At 15.0% G+C, this 24,857-nt stretch overlaps 3 protein-coding genes across 3 annotated transcripts, besides 53 other annotated features; 2 read left to right on the forward strand and 1 right to left on the reverse strand. All coding sequences in view use genetic code 6, as the record gives it.

Annotated features, from left to right (window-relative positions):
- The first annotated feature begins 480 nt into the window (after positions 1 to 480).
- Positions 481 to 524: a microsatellite.
- Positions 525 to 734: 210 nt separating this feature from the next.
- Positions 735 to 807: a microsatellite.
- Positions 735 to 814: a microsatellite.
- Positions 738 to 805: a microsatellite.
- Positions 813 to 854: a microsatellite.
- Positions 849 to 924: a microsatellite.
- Positions 925 to 1,248: 324 nt separating this feature from the next.
- Positions 1,249 to 1,285: a microsatellite.
- Positions 1,286 to 2,310: 1,025 nt separating this feature from the next.
- Positions 2,311 to 2,345: a microsatellite.
- Positions 2,346 to 3,196: 851 nt separating this feature from the next.
- Positions 3,197 to 3,243: a microsatellite.
- Positions 3,210 to 3,252: a microsatellite.
- Positions 3,216 to 3,268: a microsatellite.
- Positions 3,217 to 3,272: a microsatellite.
- Positions 3,237 to 3,304: a microsatellite.
- Positions 3,239 to 3,297: a microsatellite.
- Positions 3,245 to 3,302: a microsatellite.
- Positions 3,245 to 3,310: a microsatellite.
- Positions 3,311 to 3,323: 13 nt separating this feature from the next.
- Positions 3,324 to 3,365: a microsatellite.
- Positions 3,366 to 4,411: 1,046 nt separating this feature from the next.
- Positions 4,412 to 4,454: a microsatellite.
- Positions 4,455 to 4,792: 338 nt separating this feature from the next.
- Positions 4,793 to 4,845: a microsatellite.
- Positions 4,846 to 5,124: 279 nt separating this feature from the next.
- Positions 5,125 to 5,220: a microsatellite.
- Positions 5,140 to 5,225: a microsatellite.
- Positions 5,226 to 5,274: 49 nt separating this feature from the next.
- Positions 5,275 to 5,326: a microsatellite.
- Positions 5,319 to 5,375: a microsatellite.
- Positions 5,338 to 5,371: a microsatellite.
- A 276-nt stretch (positions 5,376 to 5,651) lies between the features above and the next one.
- IMG5_195730 (hypothetical protein) lies at positions 5,652 to 8,003 on the forward strand (the record flags this gene model as incomplete). The annotated part of the gene is made up of 1 exon (XM_004024322.1): positions 5,652 to 8,003. A coding segment is annotated over one exon (2,244 nt), but the record flags the coding sequence as incomplete, so codon positions are not given.
- A 2,059-nt stretch (positions 8,004 to 10,062) lies between these two features.
- Positions 10,063 to 10,126: a microsatellite.
- Positions 10,127 to 10,186: 60 nt separating this feature from the next.
- Positions 10,187 to 11,139, reverse strand: IMG5_195740 (Ras family protein, putative; the record flags this gene model as incomplete). Its single annotated transcript, XM_004024323.1, has 4 exons — positions 10,187 to 10,332; positions 10,405 to 10,709; positions 10,778 to 10,937; positions 10,993 to 11,139. 3 exons carry the CDS (start codon positions 11,137 to 11,139, stop codon positions 10,507 to 10,509), a joined length of 510 nt encoding a protein of 169 aa, XP_004024372.1. The 3' UTR covers positions 10,187 to 10,332; positions 10,405 to 10,506.
- Positions 11,138 to 11,182: a microsatellite.
- Positions 11,139 to 11,194: a microsatellite.
- Positions 11,195 to 12,632: 1,438 nt separating this feature from the next.
- Positions 12,633 to 12,666: a microsatellite.
- Positions 12,667 to 12,730: 64 nt separating this feature from the next.
- Positions 12,731 to 12,761: a microsatellite.
- A 118-nt stretch (positions 12,762 to 12,879) lies between these two features.
- Positions 12,880 to 12,946: a microsatellite.
- Positions 12,947 to 13,670: 724 nt separating this feature from the next.
- On the forward strand, positions 13,671 to 16,223 carry IMG5_195750 (phosphatidylinositol 4-kinase, putative; the record flags this gene model as incomplete). The annotated part of the gene is made up of 5 exons (XM_004024324.1): positions 13,671 to 13,687; positions 13,882 to 14,546; positions 14,587 to 14,813; positions 15,391 to 15,799; positions 15,844 to 16,223. The coding sequence occupies 5 exons, from the start codon at positions 13,671 to 13,673 to the stop codon at positions 16,221 to 16,223; spliced, it is 1,698 nt and encodes a 565-aa protein (XP_004024373.1).
- Positions 14,918 to 14,950: a microsatellite.
- Positions 14,988 to 15,012: a microsatellite.
- Positions 15,295 to 15,364: a microsatellite.
- Positions 16,224 to 16,550: 327 nt separating the features above from the next.
- Positions 16,551 to 16,582: a microsatellite.
- Positions 16,583 to 16,763: 181 nt separating this feature from the next.
- Positions 16,764 to 16,802: a microsatellite.
- A 1,409-nt stretch (positions 16,803 to 18,211) lies between these two features.
- Positions 18,212 to 18,528: a microsatellite.
- A 186-nt stretch (positions 18,529 to 18,714) lies between these two features.
- Positions 18,715 to 18,764: a microsatellite.
- Positions 18,765 to 19,421: 657 nt separating this feature from the next.
- Positions 19,422 to 19,452: a microsatellite.
- An 816-nt stretch (positions 19,453 to 20,268) lies between these two features.
- Positions 20,269 to 20,349: a microsatellite.
- Positions 20,280 to 20,349: a microsatellite.
- Positions 20,350 to 23,116: 2,767 nt separating this feature from the next.
- Positions 23,117 to 23,172: a microsatellite.
- Positions 23,130 to 23,232: a microsatellite.
- Positions 23,169 to 23,232: a microsatellite.
- Positions 23,233 to 23,468: 236 nt separating this feature from the next.
- Positions 23,469 to 23,520: a microsatellite.
- Positions 23,521 to 23,549: 29 nt separating this feature from the next.
- Positions 23,550 to 23,585: a microsatellite.
- Positions 23,586 to 23,895: 310 nt separating this feature from the next.
- Positions 23,896 to 23,946: a microsatellite.
- A 466-nt stretch (positions 23,947 to 24,412) lies between these two features.
- Positions 24,413 to 24,494: a microsatellite.
- Positions 24,443 to 24,492: a microsatellite.
- Positions 24,462 to 24,559: a microsatellite.
- Positions 24,484 to 24,535: a microsatellite.
- Positions 24,496 to 24,567: a microsatellite.
- Positions 24,513 to 24,564: a microsatellite.
- Positions 24,568 to 24,722: 155 nt separating the features above from the next.
- Positions 24,723 to 24,783: a microsatellite.
- The last annotated feature ends 74 nt before the right edge of the window (positions 24,784 to 24,857 follow it).

Consider the following 24,857-nt stretch of genomic DNA (forward strand, 5'->3'; position numbering starts at 1 on the left):
AGTGGCGAATCTGAACCATTAAAGGATATTTAGAATTTTTTGAAAAAAAAGGAAAAAATAATTTCCATTTTTTTATAAGTTTCAGCCGCTTTTCATTCAGAATTGTTAAAAAGTATAAAATAAGAATTTTAAGAAAATTATTTACAAAAAATAAATTATATAGAAAAACCTTAGTTTAATATAATAAGAAATTCTGATCTTTAAATTTATTAAGAAAAAAAAGATATCATTTAAGGTTTAGTAGATTAAATTTGTAAACCAGTCTTATTTTATTAGAGTTTTTTAATGGTTTTAGACTAATTTGTAATAGAATAATATAAAAAATTGGTTTTAGTTGAATTAGGAAGCTCTGGGTTGATGTAAAAATTATGTAAAGATATTATTAGAAGTCATGGGAGTTTAGATATTGAAAATTAGGTTGATTTTGTTAATGTTTTTTGAAAAAAAATTAAATACTTTTTTTTTTTATTATTATTATATAAAAATAAAATAGTATTGTATTAAAAAAATATAATATATTTATTTATTATTAAATAATTTATATTTATTTATATAAAATTATAAGTTTTTTATTATATTTTTTATTTAAAATAAACAAATGATACCATATGTTTTTTAATATTTAAATTTAAAATTATACTTATTAAAAATATGAATTTTACAATTAAATAAATTAAACATAAATATTTAAATTTTTTAATAAAGATAATTATAATTAATTATAAATATTTTCAATAATATATATATATATATATATATATATATAATATAATATATATAATATAATATAATATAATATAATATAATGTAATATTATTATTTTTTTTAATCATCTTTTTTTTTAATTATTTTTTAATAATAAAACTTTCTATTTAATATATTTTTTTTTTAAATAATTAAAATTTTTATTAATATTTTTTTTTTCTTTTAATAATAATATATACAATAAAAAAATAAGTATGAATTAAGAGAATGATTATGATCAAGAATTCTATTTCGATTTTGAAAAAATAAAAAAATAATAAAGTTAATCTATTCTCCCTAAATGGTTAATAGAAATAAACCACAAAATATCAAATTATAGTGAAAACATTGATAAAGTAAACCAAAAGCTTTCCGATTTAGATAAAGGTTTGAAAGAATTCGATATAAAAAGACTAGATCATTAAAAAAAAGCCAAAGACTAAAATAGAATATCAATATTACAAAAACACAATCCAAAATAATATAAAATAGTTTTTTTTTTTTTTTAAAAAAAAAAAAAAATTTACAAAAAAAAAAAAAAAGGATGAAAGCCTATTAAAATACAAAAATGCATTTTATTAAATAAACAATTATATACTCCTAAATATATTAGAATACATAGATTTAAATATAATAAAAACACTAATTTAAATGTCTAAAGTAAGTAAAAGATTCTACAATATAATCCAAAATCCCTAAATGTACCAAATTATAATCGAAAAGCTTTTAGGAAAACAATTCATTTATTTAAATAAACAAAAATAACTCAAATAAATTACAAAATATATTTTTAAAGAATTTCAATTATTTGAATAGACACTTAAAAATTACAGAGATTAAAATTGTCCTTTATAAATTTAATATAGCCTAAGGACTGAATTAATACGATCAATAAAATTAATAAATGAAGTATTTTCTTTAAAAATTATAAACTAAACAACTAATTTTATTATATATAAATTATTAATAAACCTCCTAAAAGATAAATATAGTTTAATTTATATATACAAATTTATATTTATTAAAAAAATATTAGTAAAAGGTGCTTATGTTCTTTCAAGAATTGCCTAATCTGATGAAGAAACTTTAAGATATGATGCATTTGATGCTTTATTTACTTTCATAGGTAGTGAATAAGATGAACTTTAAAAATTCGAAGTTTTTAATGTCGTTTCTTAGTATTTAAATAAAATAAAATTGAGTGAAGAACGAAAGATTAAGGCTTTATTAAATAGCGAATTTAAATAATTTGCAATAAAAAGTGATATTGAATAATTTAAAGATATTCATTTTATAATTTCAATAATATATAATTCTAATGTTTTATAAAGCAAAGATATTATATTTGATTTAAATAATAATAAAAAAGAAATAAAAACCATAAACAATATTTTAAATAAAAACAAATAATTTCAGGGAATTATTTGGGACAGAAATATGAATACTATATAATAATTTATTGGAAATTTAAATATAAATTAAAAATAAGGTTCTATTTAGGGAACTGGTAGTGATTTTTTAGGTGAAAATAAATTTAATTTATTTGGAAATATTTAACTTTTTCATAATTAATCATTTTATAAAAATTATCATGTTTATAATAGTATTTCTTATTTTGGAAAAGGAAGTCTTATTTTTGGTGATAGTTTATAAAATAACTAAAATTTTATATTTAATACTGGATTAAAATATAATTTCTATGTATCTTTTTGTTATTCTTTTGATGATTACTAATAGTTTTTTACTTTTTATGGCTCAAATGATAATATGAGATAGATTTTATTTATTAAATTAATTTGAACTTTATATTAACTATATTAATTTATTTATATATAAAAATATAAACTATTAATATCTTTTTTTAATAATATTAAAAATATGAAAAATTCATATTTAGCATTATCTTTAATTGGTTTATCATCAATATATGGTATTAAAACATATTGTAATGGTAGTAAATGTACAAAAACTAAAAGTCTTTAAGGAAAAACAATAATAATAACAGGTGGGAGTTAAGGAATAGGAAAAGAAGTAACAAAAAATCTAGCAGAAAACGGTGCTTAAATAATACTAGGAGCACGTAATAAGGAAAAAGTATAAAAATTGTAGGAAAAATATACAAATATAGAATATATATACCTAGATTTATCAAATTTCGAAAGTGTGGTAAATTTCGTTAAAGAATTTAAAGAAAAAAACTAAAAATTAGATATATTAATAAATAATAGTGGATAATATAACATAAATTATAAATAAAATGAAGATTAATTAGAAATGAATTTTGCAGTAAATCATATGGGTCATTTTTTATTAACAAATTTACTGCTTGATACTTTAATAAAAACTCCATTTTCAAGAATAATTGTAGTTAGTTCAAGAGCATATTAAAGAGCGAATTGTATAGATTATGAATTAATTTAAAATAAAGATAAAAACAAAAAAAATCAAAAGTAAAATACATATGTATAAAAATATATATATATATAAATAAATATATATTTATATATATTTTTTTATATATATAATTTTTCTTTATATTATCTAATTTTTTTAAATATTAAATTTTAATAAATAATTGCTTTATTTATTTTTTTTTTTTTTTATATATTTTTTATATTTTTATCTAATTATAATCAAAATTAAAAAATAATTATAATATTTTTTATAACAAAAAGTTATTTATTATATCCATAATCAAAATTAGCTAATAATTTATTTACAAATGAACTAGCTAGATAATTAAAAGATAAATAAACCAAAATTGTATCATTACATCCTGGTATTGTAAGAACATTTTTATTAGAAAATTTAAGTACATAAATTCCATATTTAGGTTTTTTTATTAAATTTTTTTTTTATCCATCTATATGGCTTTTAACTAAAAATAGCTACTATGGAGCTTAAACTACTCTTACTTGTTGTTATATGGATTTTAATTAATTAGTAAATGGAGGCTATTATAAAGATAATGAATTGGCTGTCTAAAACAAAAATGCTTTAGATTTGTAAAAAGCTTAAGAATTGTGGTTTTTTTCAATGGATTATTTTAAAAAAAGAAAATTTTTATAATGAAATATTTATATTTCATTATATATTAATCAAATAATTAATAATAAATAAAATTATTTGTTTATATGTTTTGTATAATTTATTTTTATAAATCTAATAAAAATAAATAAATAAATACTATTATCTTTTTTCCTTAACATTTTATCATTATAAATAATGATTTATTTTATAATCAAAAAATTAATTACAATTATATTAATAATGAATATAAAAAATATAAAAAGAAAATAATTAAATTATAATACTATTATATAATATAAAATATTTTCAATTTTTATTAAATAATTCATATAAAATTTAAAATAATCAAAAACATATGTAATTTCTGATAATTCCTTTTTTATTTACTTTAAAGTAAAAAAATATTGCTTATTTAAACTTATAACTAAAAAAGTTTATATTATTTAATTTTCTTAAATTACTAAAATAAAAATAACTAAAATAGGTAACTCAATTAGCTATTTTACAGAAATTTTACTAACTTTAAATAAAAAATACCTTTTAATTTTAAAAATTTAAATTAATGATTTTATAATAAACTTTTATATAAAAATATTAAAATATTATAATTATATTTTCAAATTATTTTATTATATTAATATATATATATATATATATATATATATATATATATATTATATCAAACTTAATATTTTTTTATTAAATTATTAATTTTAATGGATATTTATAAATTTGTTTTTTAAAATGTTAAAATCCAAAAATATTTATATTTTTTGAAATAAATAATATAAAGGATTATAATAAAAATTTCATTATTTATTGATAAAAATTATATTATATATATTTTTTTTAATTTAAATCATACATTTAATTAAAATTATGAGTATTTTATCTTATGTGATTTTTTGCAGATTTCTTTAATTAAAATGTCATCTATAAAATATTAATAATTTATTAATATAATATTATATAAATTCAATAATTTTCTAAAAAATATAAATTTTTATTTCAAATTTAAAAATTATAATAATGATTAATATTGAAAATGTTAAATATATAATAATGCTTAAAAAATAAATACTAAAGTTTAAAATATTTAATATTTCAAAAAATAATTTTTAATATAAATATATATTCTATTGCATTTTAAAATACAATCCATAAAAATAAATAATGTTAATCTGAATAAATATTATTTTATACAATAATTAAAAAAAAATATATATATAATAAAAAATTATATTTAAAATGTATAAATATTATTAAATTTGATATAATTAACATTATTTTTAAAAAGTTATAAAAGTTTAATAAATACATATATTATGTGTTAATTTTTATATAAAATACTTAATTATTTTAATAATTATTATTATTATTATTATTATTATTATTATTATTATTATTATTTTTATAATTATTATAATTATTATATTTATTATTATTATTATAAATTAAAATAATATTATTTTTGAATTTTTTATATTTAATATTTTATTTATTTTTTTATTATTAATTAAATAATTTATATATTTTATTAAAATTTTTTTATAAATAATTCTTTTAATTATTTTTATATATTAATATTTTTAATATTTTTTTTTTTAACAAATCATTATAAATTATTATGGATTGTTTATTAATTTTTTTTTTAATTAAATAAAAAATTAATTAAAAATATATAAATTAATATTTTTTTATACAAATATATTTTTAAAAAATTTAGATTATGAATTTTATTATTTCTTAAAATATATTTTTGTTTTATAAATAAATATATTAAATATAGATATTTTTTTAATAACTTAAAAAACAAAAAACTTTAATTTTATATCTAATTAATATATTATTTAAAAACATATTAATTTAAACAAAACTTATAAAAATGGACGAAATCCTTGAATTATAACGTTAATTGGCACAAATCTAAGAGCAAACGACTTAAAATAAATTTTCTGACCGGGTAATTGTAGATTTAATAAATAAATTAATCTAAGAGTACAATTTAACATTAATATATAGCTCAGACGGTCAAGAATATATGACTCCTGAACATTTAGATAATCAAATACAATAGTTAACATAAGAAAAGGGCGTATAAACATTGTAGACTATCCACAATTATTAAATGTTAATTCTGAAATAATCGAAAGTCGTTTACCTAAAGTATTAAAGAAAAACAAACGAGAACTCCTAAGATTAGAAAACGAAATAATAACAAGTGCATATTTAAACTAAATATGTGAAGATATAAATGAAGATTTACAGTAAAGATCGTAAATACTGCTTACAGAAATAAGCCAAAATATATAATTTAACTATGCAATTTATAAAAGATCAACTATAAAGCAGAATTGACCAAAGAATAATCGATGGAAACATTGTTGGAGGGGAAAAAATATGTACTTCAACCTTTCAATTATTGATGAAAGCAAAATTAAGAGGATCACTTCGTGCAGCCACAAAGCCAATAGTTTTGGGAAATTTAAGTAAAGAATTCGGCATTGAAAATAAGGTTTTATAAGAAATAATTGAAGAGTTAATAAACTAAGAGTATATAGAAGGGAAAATACACACAGGAAGTTTTATCCCTTAAAAGTTTTAAAAAAATCAAGAAAACATCATCAGAAATTTTCTCAAACAAAATAACTATATAGAATATTCGATGCTATAAAAATAATTATACGTCCAAAAACCATAAGATACTCTTAAAAATATGTTTAAAGATCAATGTGTATTATTAGAAGACTGTGCTTTTTTTAAAGACTCATTAAATTAACTATAAGAATAAATCCATAATTTGTTAATAGAGGAAGGATATACAGATTTAGTTTTTATGTTCCCTACAATAATTACTAAAGGAGATATTGATAGTATTATTTTTAAACATATGAAACTTACTGAAGTGGAAATCGATGAGACATATATTTTCTCACATAAGTTTATTGAAAAATGCGTCAATAATCTAAAATAACATATAATAAACGAACTTTAATAAAACCCATAAAAAATAGTCTAATAATAATAAGAAGATAATTTTTCTGAAGAAGAAGAAGAGGAGAATTTTCGTAAAGGGAAAAAAAAATAACAAAATTAAAAAAAATAGCCGAATACTAATAAAAATAAATCCTCTTAAAATAAAAAAGATACATATAATAACATTTTCAGTTAATAGGAATTTATTTAAAAATTGTAAGAACAAAACGTCCTTCCAAAAAACGAAAAAGATGAAATCTTCGAAAAAAAATTGTTTAAAGTTTCTTAAAACCAACTCCAAAAACACATCGAAACTCTCCGAAAAGAGCTCTTAGATAAGAAAAAATCAGGTTCATCTGAAGCTATTTAATAACTAATTTAATTAATTGAAGAAAGCGTTACTTTTATTTAATTTAGTTTAAATAGTATAAAATCATTTGAAAATAATCATTCTGATATCAACTTAAAGATATTCTATGATAATATACATTATACTAATAGAATGCTAATTGAAAACATAATAGTACTTTTATGTAAAAAATTATCTATTTCACTCCCTTAGGGCCTTTTTATTAAAAAAGAATACGAAAATCCAAAAAAAAATGTATAAATAGGCTTTGTGGTCCTAAAGAAAATTTTCAAAGACAAAAAAATGTTATAAGAAGCTATATCTTTATTGCCAAAAGAATATTCTTAATTTTTAGGAAAAGCGTTCGAATTTTACTCTTCTAAATCAGTAAATAATTTATTCAACTTTTTAATGGAAAACTAAAATTTGATAGGGATTAGAGTTATTTTTGATAAAAAAGTTGAAAAAGGAATAATTTAGAGTCTTAAGTATTTCTATAAAGATCTTATTAAAAAAGATAGACTGGACTTCAAATAAAATATTTTAAGAACTTCTATTTTCATTTTAATTGATAAATTTAATCTTTTCTATATAGGATCTTAAGATGAAAATAATGCAAATATTTTATATAGTATTTTATTAAGTTTGGCTAAAGAAAACACATAAGAAGAGATTTATAATACATTGAAAAAGTCTTTGGATTGTTTAGAGGTTATTAAATAGGAATAAAAAGATGCAAATGATATTAGATAATTTGAAAATTCAGTAATTGAACTTATTAAAATCGCTAAGCTTTGATTTAATTAAATTTTTTTTTTAATTTAATAAAAAATGAAATATTTTTTTAATTTTTTATACATAAAAATGAATATATTTATTTTTTATTACAAAAAATGATTTTGTTTTTTCTTTTTTTTTTTGTTCAATAATTAATACATTTTTTAAATAATTTTTATATTTATTTATCTTCCTTAAAATTTTCTAAAGCTTAATCTAAATTCAAATCTTTGAGAAGTTTATAACATTTTAAAGTTAAAAGAACAATTAATAAATTCTTATAGCAAAAACATTAACTAAATTCATATTAGTTTAAATTTTATACATAATAGAGTCGAAATTATTTATGTTTGAGTAATTAAATAAATGAAAAAACTACATTTTAATTTTAATAATTATTAATTTAAAGCCAATTTTTAAAAAATTAACTCAAAAAATTAATTTTTTCCTCACTTTCAATAAAAAAAATCTTATCTGAAATTCTTAAACTGAAAGCTTCCATTAATTTATCATCTATAAATTAACTAAAAGGGATTACATTTTAAATAATTTGTTCTTTTAAATCTTCAGAAAAAAAACAGTCTTCGATTCCGTTAAATAGGAAATATTTCAAAACATTATATTTTTCGTCAAATTAATAAAAATTTAAATAATTAATTATTTCTTCCAATAGTAAAGAATATTTATCATCTCTTTTGAAATCCTATAAGTCACATTTTGATATATCGAATTATAATTCAAGCTTTTTTTCAATTAAATCCTATATAAACTATTCCAAATTAATTTCCTCATCTTCAAATCCGAAAAACTCTTAGTTATTGTCACCTGAATAAATTACTATATAATCTTAATTATTATTATTATTATTTTATTCGATTTTTTTAGGTTCTTATATTTAGTTTTGTGATTAAAAAAGTTAATTTTTTTGTTCTTATTATTTATGTTTAATTTAATTTTATTCTATATTAATATATTCTTGGGTTTTATTTTTTAAATTTAAATTTAAGTTTAAGATTATAATTATTATGCTTAATTTTTAATTGGGTTTTATATTTTTGTACCATTTATAAACATATTATTTATTTATTATTAGTTTAAAGCTTTATCTTATTTTTATTATTAATTTTATTTTTTCATATTTTCAATATTCTTTTATGATTTATTTATTTGAAAGATTTTATTATTATTCATTTATATTATTTTTTTTTTAAAAAAAAAAAATTGGAAAATAAAATAAAATAAAAGAATATTTATTATAAAATATATATATATAATTAATTTTATATTAACATAAAAAAAAACAAAAAATATTAAAAAATTTAATATAATTTTTATCCCTTAAAAACAAAAAAATGGATTAATAAGCAGATGATAAAAGATTAATCATGGAATTAAATAAAATTAAAGCATTTTAAAAGGTAAAAAAAATACCATAAAACTGGCATTATCTCGGTCCAGAAATAAAAGATGGTATTCCAAATTATAAAGAATGGATTTTTTGTTGGACAGGGAATGAAGGAAGTATGTTGAATGGAATATATACAGCCAAAATAAAAATTTAGAGAGATTTGAGAACTACTCCACCATAAATTTATATGTCTCCGAAAATTTAACATATGCATGTGTTTGGACATGGTTTAGTCTGTTTTCCTTTTATTGATTAATTAAGATGGAGGTCTAATATTACTATTTTTGAAATTGCTTTTGAATTAGAAAAAATGTTTTATAATGAACCTTTTATTGAATCTCCTGCAAATGATAATTTAAAAAATATATATATAGCTAATTAATAATAATATTATGATATTTTAAGTTAATAAGCCGAATAATTTTCTAAATTATAGCCTTATAAAGGGACATGGGAATGAAATATTTAATTAATTATTTTTTATTTACTTTTAATTAATTATATTTTTGAAATTACACATAAAATAAATTTATTAGTTTAAAATATTATTTAGAAAAAATAAAATAAAAAATATATAAAAATAATAAACATTATTAATTAAACTATAATAAAGTTTATAAAAAAATAATATTTTTCGAATAAAAGTACTAGAAATAAATTAAACAAAATACGTTGTTTAATTAAGTTAAATTCTTTTTTTTAATAAAAAATCAAAAAAATAGTTTGTTTATAAAATTAATTTTATTAGTATTTACTTTTTATAATAAAAAGAAAAAATTGTAAAATAAAATACAATAAAATAAATGTTTCAAATAAAATAAATAAATATTTAATGTATAAATTATCCTAATTTTATATAAAGAAAAAATATAGAAAAAAAAAAAAAAAAACTATTTTCAACAACAATTATTATTTTAAACATTTTATATATGATTATTATTTGCATTTGTTTCAGTTAATTTTATTTTTTATTCTTATTGATCATTTTAAACTTGATTTTGATTGTTTATATTATTATTTTTATTTTCGCTAACTTATTAATTTTATTCTTATTTACATATTTTTTTATTATTATTTTCAATAAAAAAAAATATAATATATAAATAATAAATACTTGTACTTTCAACTAAACCTGTGCTATCAGGTAAAAGTAAAGAAACAGCCATTTATTTAAACATATTAAGTACATTTTCCCCTGTTTTTGCTGAAATTTCGAAATAACTCATATTATAGGTTTTAGCTTTTTATTATGCTTCATCTTAACTAATAACTCTATCTAATATATTTTTTTTTAAAAAAAAAGAAAATAATAATAACTTAATTTCAAATCAGTTTTATTTGCTCCTATAATACAAGGAGCTTCAGGTCCTCTATGGTCTTTATAATCTTTGACCCATTTATCAATACTATTGAAACTTTCTTGACCTTATAAAATGAAAGAAAAAAATAAAAATAATTAATTATTTTTAAAAAAAGGCCAAATTAATTATTACTCGTTACATCAAAAACTATTACTGCACAAGTCGCATCTCTCAAATAACTAGGAATTAAACTTCTAAATCTTTCTTAACCTGCAGTATCCCATAATTATAATCGAATACTTTTATCATCTATATGAAGTGTTTTTGCTAAAAAATCAACACCTACAGTTGGCTTATTAATTATTATAATTTTTGTTTTTATTTTTATATATATTTTTTTTATTTACATGCGGCTTTTCATCAAATACATCATACATAAATCTTTCAATTATACATGTTTTTCCTACATGTTAATCACCCAAAAATATTATTTTATGCTTTACTCTAGATACACTTGATAGGTTAGAAGTCATTCTACTACTGTCATCAGTCATTTTAATTTATTATTTTATATTTTTTATTGTATTTTTTTATTTTTTTTTATTTTTTCTAATATTATATATTTCTTAGTTTTTTATTTATAAATTTATTTATTGTTTTATTTATTACTTTCATATATTTTATAATAGCTTTTTTTATTATTTTGTAATTGTATAATATATATATCTTTTTATACTTTAATTAAAAAAAATATACATTTAAAATAATAAGATATATTATATATTATATTTTTCTTATTTATTTAATACTTATATTATTAATACATACTAAAGAAATATTGGATATATAAATAAATATACATATTGTCATTGTATTGAAAAAAAAAAACTTAAATATTAAAATATATTCATTTTTTATAAAGATAAACAAAATAAAAATAAATATATAAAATTATAAAAAATATATTATATTTCCTAATATATTATTAAAAAAAATCTAATCTTATTAATTATATTTTATTATATTAATAAGTAAAAATAATTTTTCAAATGCAGGATATACATCAAAATTGTTTAAAGTAAATTATTGATAGCATTAAAAAAGGAGAAGAATATTCTGCAATGATTAACTTTAATAATCTTTTATAGTTTAATAGTAGATATTAAATAAAATTAAAAATATTGATTAAAATTGATATTAATATAATAATATTTAACAACTTATATAAAATATAAATGTTTAGAATTAAATATAAAACAAATACAATTAAATATTTTAATAATAATAGTAAGATTATCTATTTTAATTTTAGGAAGAATAAGAAAATCTATAAAGGATTGAAAACTAAAAAAAAGAATAATAAAGAATCTTAGAAGAAAAAAAAAAGCAATAAGAAATACTAGAATTAGAAAAAAGTGAAGAAGATAAAAAATAATAAATAAATGATTAACTTTTAGAATAATCAAAATTAATAAGATATAAAAATACAATAGTAATAATTAATTGAAAATAATATAAAAGGTTATAATATTTAATATAACATATATTTAATTAATTTAATATTAATTTTTTTATTTAATTAATAGAAAAATAAACAGAAATAATTTTTTTAACTTAATAAAAACCAAATAATTAAGTAATTTAAATAAGTTTAAAAAAAAAGTTTTATGTCAATTTTAAATATAAAAATTAAACTAAAAATAAAATAAAAAAATATAATTATATAATTATTAAAATTTGTAAAAGTAGAAAAAAAAAAAAAATTAAAAATTTATATATATTTATTATATTATTTTTTTATAAATTTATGTACTTAGAAGAAAAAGATGTTAACAATAAAAATTTCAATATATCAAAAAGTAATTAATATATTTATTTATTTTTCAAATAACAATTTAAAAATGTATATATATTAATAACTTAAGAAACAATATAAAAATAGACTTTACAAAAATAAATAAAAATATTTAATAATTAATCAAAATTTTAATTATATAATTTTATTATTAATTATTCATAATATCTTTTTTGAAAAACATTTGTGATTAATAATAAAAATTATAAATAAAAAAATTTATAAAAATTTAAGTATTATATTTATTTTATAGATTAAATTTGTATATTAAACAATCAGAAAATAATAAAATATATATATATATATATATATATATAATATTTACATAATAAAAAATAGATGAATAAGATCAGAAAATAAAAATAAATAATAATAATGAAACAAATAAAATTAAATTGATAATAAAATAACTAAAAAAAATAAAAAGTTATATAAAAATTAATAATAATAATAATAATAATAATAATAATAATATTAATAGCAAAAATAACAATAATAATAATAATTACCTTTTTAACAAAAATCAATATAACATAATTCAACTAATGTTTGTGAAAATTAACAATAATAATAATTTATTGAAGAAAACGGATATGATAGTGATGACATTTATAATTTAATAAAATTTAATTGATTTAAATATTAATTATGTGTTTTTAATTTAACTATAATAATTTTTTATATTTTTACATTTATTAAAAATAATATTAATATTAATATTACATATTACGTTTTTCTAAATTTATAAAAAACTAATTAAAAATAAATAAATAAAAATAATAATAATGAATTTAATAAGTAAGCCATAAAAGCAATAAACAAATATTTACATTAGAGGAAAGAAAACATACAGTCTTATTATATATAATAACAAAAATCATATTAATTATTTATTAGGTTTTTTTCAAAGAATATTTTGTTGTAAATGCTTCTCCTTATTACAAGTACTTTTATCTTTTTTTTTATTTTTTAAATTATTAAATATAAATTAATATTTTTACTTATAATAAGGAAGAAGATTAAAGTTTACTTACATCCTCTTAAAGAAAAAAAATTTCTAAAAAATTAATTTCAAAATTTAAGGAAGAATATTAATTAAGTGTATTATATATTCATGAAATTTATTTTATAAGTTATTTAAACTTTTTATTATAGAAAAACAAAATTTTAGATCCTTTGTAAATTTTAATTCGTCTTTATATTGAAGATGGTATAGACGATTCTTTTGATATGCTTAAATTATGTAGGTATATAAAAAATACAAAATAAAATATATATTAAAAAAAAAAAAAATGAATTTAAAAAAATAATATATATATATAATTAAAATAAAAAATATATTGAATTTTTATATATAAAATATATGCTTTTGTACAATAATCTTTAACATAATTATTTTAAATAATTACTAAAATACAATATTTATTTATATAAAAAAAAGGATAAATCCAAATTTATAATCAGATCATGTATGGAGAGATGATTTAGAATTTTATATTCCTTAAATATGTAATTATTTTGTATTCCACGAAGAATTAAATAATCAATAACTAAAAGATTTTTTAAAAGAATCAGGAAAAATAAGCTATTTTTTTGCCCATAATTTATTTTTTTATTTAAGGAGTATATCATAAACCATTGAAAAATAAAAGATTTAAGATTTAATATTAGTATGGGATGTACTAGAAGAATTCTATACTATATTTAGTTAACATTTTTATTGCTAATAATTAAATACAAATCATATTATTAAACAATTATAAATAAATAAAGTAAATATTTTCGATGAAAAAACATAATTGTAATAATAATAATAAGAGTAAAATTTATATGGATCAATGTAAACTGAAGAAGAATAAAGTTTAAATTTTAAATAAATAAAAATGCAAAATTATATAGAGTAAGATATTTTTGGTATTACGAATGATAATTTGAAAAAAGAATATATGAAAGATGGATTTATTAGCACTATTTGTTTTTTTAATGATATTATTGAAATTTCTAATATACTTAAAGATGCTGACCCTAAAATTATTTCGTTAATACACGAGTTGACAAAAATAAATTAATAATTACCAGCTAATATATATATTCCTTTTTTAAAAAGTAATTTTTTTTATCTAATAATAATAAAAAAAAAAAAAAGAAAGTATAAGAAATCATGTAGTCTTAAATATTGTAACTAGTGAATGTAAAGTGTTTTCTTCAAAAGAAAGAAGTCCTTACTATATTTGTTTAGAAATTTTTAGACCTGAAGAATTATTCGATTTATCAAGTGAATAAACCTATATTGAAGAAAAAAATAAAAATGGGATTACTTAATAAATTAAATGGTTATATGATTATATTTTATCTTTACCAATAACTCTTGAAGTAATTAAACATCTTTTATTAAATAAAAATTTATAAATATAAAAAGAAAAATTAAATAAAAGAATAAAATAATGAAAAAAAAATATTAGATGCATAAATAGAGTAAAAATACATAAAAAAAATAAAAAATAATAAAACAGAATTTCAAAATTTATTGCAAGAAATAGAAAAAGTAAAAAAAAAAAAAAAAAAAAAAAAACAATAAAAAGTAAACTAATTAAAATTAACAAGAGATAGAAGAAAATAAAAATGGACTATCTTGCGTATATAAAAGCATAAATATAAAAAAAAATGAATATTAATATGAAAGCAGTTATTAAGAAAAAAAGCAAATAAAACTTCCATATCATAAAGAAATTTAAAAAAGACTTTTTGGTAAAAACACAAAAGAACAAGAAAATAGAATTAGAAAAAATTCTCCATATGGAAAGCTAAAAAGTTGGAAATTAGTTCATATAATAGTTAAAGTATAAATATTAATTATAGATATATATATATATATATATATATATATATATTATATATTTATATATTTATATATTTATATATATTTTTATTATTTAATTCTAATATTTAGACTGGTGATAATATAAAATAAGAATAATTTGCAATCTAACTTATTTAATAATTCCATTAAATTTTTAAAATGGAAGATCTAAATATTAAATTAACACCATATGAAATTGTTTCAATGGGACCTACATCAGGAATTATAGAAATGATTAAAGATTCTGTTACCTTGGCTGATTTAAAGAAAAACATATACACTTATTATAAAGAAATTTCTGATTTAAATAATTTCTTTGAAGTATTTTATGGAGATGATTTAAAAAAAGCTTAAAAAAATTTAATTTCCTCATTAGTAGGATATAGTTTAGTATGTTATTTTTTACAAATTAAAGACAGACATAATGGAAACATATTATTACATAAAGAAGGTCACATAATACATATAGATTTCGGTTTTTTTTTATCAAATGCTCCTGGTATATTTTAATATTAATATATAGAAAAGAAAAAAAAAAACTAGGTAAAGGTATAGCATTCGAATAAAATGTTCCTTTTAAACTCTTATCAGAATACATTTAAATTTTTGGAGGCGTAGAAAGTAAACTATTCTAAAAATTCAGAAAGCTTTTTTTCAAAGGATTCTAAGCAGCATGTAAACATCAAGATAAAATCCTTATTTTAGTTAAAATGCTTTATTCTGGACATGGAACTACTCTGCCATGTTTTTAAAAAGGAGAATTATGTATATAGGAGTTGGTTTAGAGATTCAATCCACCTAATGTTACTAATGATGGGGATTTAAGTATTCATTGCAATATGTTAATAAATTAATCTTTGGATAATTGGAGAGCTAGATGGTATGATAAATGGTAATACTTTTGTTAAGGAATTTTTTATTGAAAATAATAAATATTTTATATAAAATATATTTTATTTTATTTTTAAATTAAAAAATATTTAATAATCTTTTTTTTTTTTTATAAATATTTATTTATATACTTTTATAATTTATTATTTACAAAAAAAAATCTTTTTTTTTAATTTTTTTCTCCCCTTCATAATTGATTTGGTATTTATTTCACTACTAAAGTTGAAAAAGGAAGCACTTTTTTATTTTTAATATATTTTTTTTGTTTAAAGTTATATCTATCGTAAAATCTTTTTAAATGAATACATTAGTTGCCGCATTTTTATTTGTGTTCGTATAAAATTTTAATAAAAATATCTTCAAATTAATTAAAATCAAATTAATTATAATCTTTATAATCTTACTCAAGTAAAGATAGTTCTTTAATACAGTTTAAATCCAAATTTTATTTTTGTAAATGAACATATAAATCTCTAAAAAAAAAATAGTTTAATTAAAAATATATATATTTTTTGTTTAATATAATTACTTCAAATAAATATATTCTTAATTGCTTTCTTATTATTTTTGAATATTCTCATTAGCTAATTATTCTACATTAAATAATTATTTATATTCCTTTTTTTAACCGATACTATTAAATTAATGTTTCTTTTAATTTTTAGGAAAATCTATATAATTTTTACTAAAAATCTTAGCGTTATTATTAAATCTTTTTTAAATTATTTCTTTGATAATCTTTTATTATTAAATTATTTGCTTTTACTCTCTATCACTTAAGTTTTATTATGTATTTTCTTAACTATTATTATAATAAAGAAATTAATTTTATTTATGATAACTATCTCTACTAGTATTATCCCTGAAAGTGTTTACACTTTAAAATTTATAAATAGGTTTATAAAGAATTTAACTTTATTATTAATTATGATTATCATTTTAAATTTATTATTTTTATTCATAAAAACTTAGAATAGCTTTTTTATTATTTTAAATACCAACTTTTTTTGGGATTAAATCAGTTTAAGAATTACAACCGTTCTAATTATTTTCAAGCATATCAAATAATTAACTTTAAGTACTGTTTTCTTGGGCAGATTAGATTTTGCCATTATCAATAACAATTTCTTAATTTGAATTTAAAATATTAATAAATACTTTATTAATTTCTTCTTATTTAATATTAGTATGTTCGCTTTATTATTTCTTGTTTTAGTTTGCATTATTATTTTTTTAATTATTTTTATTTATTTAATTAAATTCTAGTTTTTAATTTTATTATACTTTTTTATCTTGTATAAATTAGTAAATATCTTATATTAATTATTCTCTATATATATTAAGTTTTAATTATAACATAATATATTTAGCTTAATTTATTTTTTCTTAATTTTTTAATTATAAAAATTAAACAAACTCATCTATACTTAAAATTTATTAATTTATTTATTAAGAAATATTATTATTAAGGTCCTGACTTTAAGAAATATCAGTAAAAACAATATTTTGATTGATAATAATATTATTTAAATTAACATTATTTGTTGGAGTTAAATTATTATTTGAACTTTCAGCATTAGTAGTAGTTTTAACATTTTCATATATTTTATTTTTATTTATATAGTTTTATGTTTAAACAGAATCAATTTAAGGAGAATAATTAATAATTTAATGAATTTGGTTATTATATTCTTAAATATTATTTTAATTAGATTCTTTATATTTTTAGTTTGATTTAGATTTTTTAAGAATATTTTCATTAATAATTTAATTAAAATTAAAATTTAATTAGTGCAAATTTTTTTAATTATTATCGGTTAATTATTAATTTTAAATTTAATTTTTTTCATCTTAATATTAAAAATTTTAGACATTATTTTTATAAAAATATTAATTTTTTTAAAAACTAAATTGTTTAGGTAATGAGTTTTATAATATTTTTTATTATTTATCTAATATTTTATTTTTAAATTATTTTAAATCTTCTATATAATAATTTTAAAATTTATTATATTTAAATTTATTATTACTATTATAATTATTATTATTTTTATTATTATTATTATTATTTGTATTTTTATTATTTTTATTATTATTATTATTATTTCTATTGTTATTACTATAATCGTTATTATTAGATTAATTATTTTTAATTATATTACATTCATTATCAATCATATCTTAAATATTTTAATTTATCATGTAAATATTTGTATTTTCATCAAAATTATTATTAGTGTCTTATATTTTTATTAAATATCTGATTCTTATTGTTGATAATCTTATTATTATTATTATTATTATTATTATTATTATTATTATTATTATTATTATTATATTTTTTAATTTGATAATTTTTTTATTTATTCATTTTAATTTTCTATTTTCTGTTTTTATATTTATGTTTATTCTTCTTATTATTATTCTATTTTTTATTAATAATCTTATTCTTACTATTATTTATTTGGGCTGTTACTATCACTTTTACTTATAGGTATTTATTTTTAATACAATTATAAGTTATTATTTTAATTATTTTCATATATTTCTTTATTTTATTTTTTATGATATTTATTTTGATATTATTATTATAAAATATTTGTCTAAATTTTTATATTTTCATTGATTTAATTTTTTTTTTCTTATACTTCTTTGTTTTATTCTTAAATTTTTTCATTTAATTCTTTTTTGATATTATTCATATTTATTTTTTATTAATTATTTTATTATACTTAACAACTTAATTAAAACTATAAATCATCATTTTCTTTTTATATCTATTCATTTTTTTTATTAACATTTTACAATTTCTCATTTAATTATTCAATTTAAGTTATATAAATAGCAGAAACTCCTAAGTTTTCTGATTCTTTTAAAATATTTTTAATTCTATTTTCTAAATCATTTATTTTCAATCCTTTTTGACTATTTTAATCTTATAGAACTTAAATTTCCTTTTCTAAATCGTAAAATTTTCTATTGTTTGCTAGTATAATACTTTCGAATTTATCTACTTAAATTCCTTATATATTTGTTTGAATACCAGTTTCTTTTTTAACTACTTTAAGGTTTTAAAATATAGATTTTATGACTTTTTTCAATCTTTATTTGGTATTATTATCTAAATTTTTAGCAATTTCATTTATTAATTATTTTATTTCTACTTTTCTTTCATTTTAATTTAAATTTTTAATTTTTTCAGTTCCTTTTATTTATTTTTTTTAAATAAAAATTAGTTTTTTTTTAATTAATTTTTTTTTACTATCTTGTATTTCTTATAGAATTTCAGACTATTCTTCAATTTATTATTTAGTATTTATTTATTTTAAATTTTATTAAATATATTTATCCGCTCTGGAATCTTTAGTACTCAAAAGTGATCTTTTTTCCTATATAATTGCCAGAAATTCTTATTGACTCATTTGTTAATTATCTTTTACAAAAGGGTCAAGATCAATTTCTCTGTTTTCGATAAATTCCGGAATATTAGCTATAGATTTTTCCTTTATTTTTATTTTATGCCTTGATTGTTTTTAAAAGGAAATAAGTTATTCTTTATTTAATAATTAATATTCTTCTATATTACTATTACTTTCTAAAAAATTACACAAGCTTCTTATTTAATTAAAAAAAATTAACTTTTAAGTTATTAATAAATTAGTAAAAAACTAAATCATTAATTAATGACTTTCGCCTTCTTTTAAAAATTCTTCTTTAATATCATTTATTGTATCTTAGTAAATCTCAAATTATTAACGCAAATAATTTATGAAATATTTATTCAATATTATAGGCTCATATTCAGGAAATTTAAGGTTAAAATCCTAACGAATTTATGTAAATACTTATATTGAATCAGTTAATAATTAATCTAAATTACTTTTTATATATTTATTTTAAATTTGAAAGAAAATAAAATACTTATCCGAAAAAATCGATTTTATTGACATGTAATAAATTATTTTATGAATTTTTTGTTTTATTTTTAAAAATAGTTTTAAATTATTATAAAAAATTAAATTAATAAATAACATTAAAGTTTTTTACTATTTATAATAATAAATATATTAAAGAAAAAATTTAATTATATTTAATTTAATTTAATTTAATTTAAAATTTAATTTATTTTAAATAAATTTATTTTTAATTTAATTTAATACTATAATGTAAATTAGTTATTTAAATAAAAAAATTATACATATTTTAATTTTTGATTTTTCATAATAATATTATATTTTTTATCAATAATTTTTCTTTTTTTTAATTAAAGTTTTAAAATTTCATATTTTTTTTTATTTTTTAAATCAATATAGTATCTGTCTATTCTACCTATTTTACAATAATATTCTCCCATTTTAATTATTAATAAAAGTAATCTTTACAAATTATTTTTTTTTTAAAAAAAATAAAATATAAATATGTAATAATTATTAAAAAATAATAAACTAAATCTAATATAACAAAAAAAATTTTCAAACGAATTTTTATTTTTATTTAATAATATAAAATCACATTGATTATATTATACTTGAATTATTATAATCTTTAATTTATTCAATTCTTTAATTATAATTTTCATGATTTTAACTAAAATTAATTTCATCTATATTACAACTTTATTCAATCTCATTTTATTTACTATAAAAATCTATAATAATTTTCCCATTTTATTATTCATACTATAATGATTTCTCCGATTGAATTTTTTTTTATTAAAAATCTATATTTTAATTTGCCAAATTTACAAAATTAAAATCAAATTCTTAATTATTAGCCACTTTTTGGTAAATTTATTAGAAATTATTATTAATAAATTCGAAATTTTCAGAATTTAAAATATCAACATTTTAATATAAAAAAAAGCAAAAAGAATTATGAAAAGTACAATAAATATCATTAGTAGGACCTAAACTAGACACTAATTTACTATTAATTTACAAATTTAAGCATTTTAAATCTTAATAATCAAAATTTTTATCTGGATTAAATTCTTTTATAGTTTATAAATTGTTATTATAATATCTATATAAATTATCATTATTAATTTTATATTTTTCATTAGTATTTACTAATTTTTCTTCATCTTCTTCTCCTTCTTCTTTATTGTTTTTTATTAGACATAGTTAATTTTTTTAATTTTATTCAAAAAATAATTAAACCATTAAAATATTACTTAGCTCATTTTCACCATATAATACTTAAATCTTTACCCAAATTTTAATAGCATTCATATTTTCCATCAATTCGTACACGAAGTTTTGAAATATCTATACCACTCTTTTCAAATTAGAATAACATTTCACATTTTTATCACATTCAAAACAAATTTCGACTTATTTATTCATATTTTAAATACAATTAAGGACCTCAAAGAGTCCAAAAAAACCCAAAAAATTCTTATTGAGTATCTCTGAATGCTTATATTGATTTTTAAGTATCAAATTATATAAAAAGAGGTTATTTATAATTGAATTTAACTAACAAACAGTATCTTTAATATATAAAGTTGGTTTAGATGAATTAATTTTTTACAAAAGAGGATTAATTTTAGCTAAATAATGAAATATTTTATTATTTTAAATATCATATTTTTACTAATAATAAGATGAGTATTTATTTTTTTCGATTTCAGTAAATAGAATACAAGAATTAAGAACCGAATTTTTAACGAAAACATTAATTTTGAAATAAAATACTTTCATTTTATTTGATTTTTCATCTTTTTAAATTCCAATAAATTTAAAAAATTATGTAGAAGTTAAGCTTTTTTTTTTGGATTTATATTCTCAGTTCTTTTATTTTATTCATTTATTAAATTAATTATTACATTTTCCATTTTATTTCTCTTATCAGAAAAAAATTAGATTAATTGGCCCTTAAATTTAAAAAATAATGATTTTCTATATCATCTTCTTCTTCGTTTTCTTTATCCAAAGCTTACATAAAAACTGTCCTAGTAAATTCCTTAAAACCTTCCTTATTATTTTAGTTAAAATATAGTCTCTCACAAACCTAATTTGTTAAATAAACATCAATATTATTCAAATTTTGATTATAAGTAAGGAAAAAAATACTTTAATTGGTTCCTTTTCTGATTATATTTTTTAGTTATTTCTCATTATGAGAAAACAGAAAGGCCTCTCTCTTTAGAAAATGTGAATAATGTACAAAAAATAGCTAAACAAAAATAAATGAAAAGAAAATAAGCAAACTCCAGCCTTAAAAATAAGTAACAATAAAAAAAAAATAGTAAAAAAATCAATCAAAAGTGAGAAAAAAGCAAAAACTAAATTTGTCGAAATTAAACTTAAAATAGTCTAAAATAAAATCTAAATAGAACTAATTTAAAAAACTTCAGAAAACAAATTTTCGACTATTTTTTTATTATCTTCTAAGGAAATTAATAATAATATAATACTAATAGTACATGTTCCTAATTATATTATCATACAATAAATATTATAAAATTATTATTATTTTTATATGAATATATATATTATTATAAATATTAATAAAAATGATATCTAAAATATTTATTTATAATTTTCTGTATATATAGTTTATCTATGTATAAAAGATATGATTATTTTAGGTATTTATATACATAGAATATGTATTATAATTAAATAACTAAGAATTTATTTCGATATAATTATCTATTTTTATTAATATATGTTTTCTAAAATTGAGTTAGTAAATGTTAGTTTTATTTTATGCATAATTTTTATGTTTAAATTTCTTTTATTTTTATAATGAAAAATATATTTTATTTATAATTAAAAATAATTGAAAAAAATAAAATAAAAAAAATATAATTAAATATATACTTAAAAGAAAAATAATTATAATACTTATAAATAATAAATAAAGATATATTAATAATTAAAAAAAAAATTAAAATATTAATATATGTTTTAATTTATTAATATAAATATATATATATATATATATATATATATATATATATATATATATATATATTTATTTATTAATTTATTCAATATTTCTTTATATATTTTTTAATATTTCATTTATTATATTATAGTTAATAAATATAACTTATTTATTTATTATATTAACAAATTTTTAAATAATAATTCTTTTAAATATTTTTATTATTTATTAAATCTTTTTTTTTTATATTATAAAAATATTTATCTTATTTATTCTTTAATGAATTCATAAAATTATTCTTATTTAATAATCTTATATATGAATTTTTTAAATTTTAATTAAATTTAATAAATATATTATATAATTTTTTTTTAAACTTTTTTTTTTTTTATAATTATTCATTTTTTATTATTTTCTTCATTTTTTAATATTTCTATTTTTCTTATAATTAATAAATTTCTTAATTTTTATTATTTATAATTTTTTTATTGTTTTAATTTATTTCCTATAAATATTTATTCTATTTTAAAATAATGTATATATATTATTTGATATTTTCATCAACATTTAATATTTCTATTACTTTTTATTTTAAATCTTTTAATTTCTCTCTCATTATTTTCTCATTTTAATAATTATTTTCATTATCTATTTCCTCTTTTTCTTTGTTATTTTTCATTTCTTTTTCCTTAATTTTATCTTTTAATAATTAATAATTTTCTTAAAGAAGCCAATCTCTTTCATAAATTAATTTTTAAATTTATGATAAATGGACTTTTTTTTCATTTTATAATGTAAAATTAATTTATAAAATTTAATTTTTTGTTTAAATTAAATTTTCTATTTTAATTTAATTATTTTCAATATTTTATTTCATAATCTTTATTTTGTTTTAATTTAAAAATAATTATTTTACCATTTTATAAAATTTTATTAATCCATTTATTCACAATTAAATAATTCATTTAAATCGAAGGTATCATTATTAAAATCTAATTTAAATAATTTTTTTGTAAAATAAACATTACTTAAAATATTTGAATCTTTTATAAGTTGATTATCTGAAAAATTAAATTTTTATAATTAATCTAAAAAAAGAAAATTAAAAAATAATTAAATACATTTTATTAAATAAAATAATTAAATGGCTTTATTATGTGTATTCTTTTCTTAGTTCTCTTATTATTATGTACTTTTTTATAAAGATAATGATAAAAACTAAGAATTTTTAAAATCTTTATGTGAATGTGTACTTAATACAGAATAAAATGAATAAAAAGACATTAATGATAACAAATGTAAAATTAAATAAAAAAAATAATATAAAAAAATTATAAAATATAAAATAATAAATCATATATTATTAAAAAATATTAATATTATATAATAAAATTAAAAATATATAAATTTTATATATATATATTCATATATAATATTTATAAATACATATAATTATTTATATATACATATATATTTATATATTTTTACATAATCTTTTAAATAATATTTTATATCCATCTGAATTTTATATTTTTATTTTTTTATAAATTATCTAAAACATACATTTTTATTATTTTTTTATATTATTTTAATCGTTTTTATTTTGTCGTATTTATATTATTTTAATTTTTATTTATATAAATTTAATATTAAAAATAATTTTAAAATAAAAAACATTTTTTAAAATGAAACAATAATGTATTATTTTTTAATAAAATTTTTATTATAATTATTAAAAAGTTGAATAAAGTTCTCCTCATTCAGATAAGAAT

Source organism: Ichthyophthirius multifiliis (assembly GCF_000220395.1).
Source record: "Ichthyophthirius multifiliis unplaced genomic scaffold scaff_1120509251398, whole genome shotgun sequence".
Taxonomy (NCBI): domain Eukaryota; phylum Ciliophora; class Oligohymenophorea; order Hymenostomatida; genus Ichthyophthirius; species Ichthyophthirius multifiliis.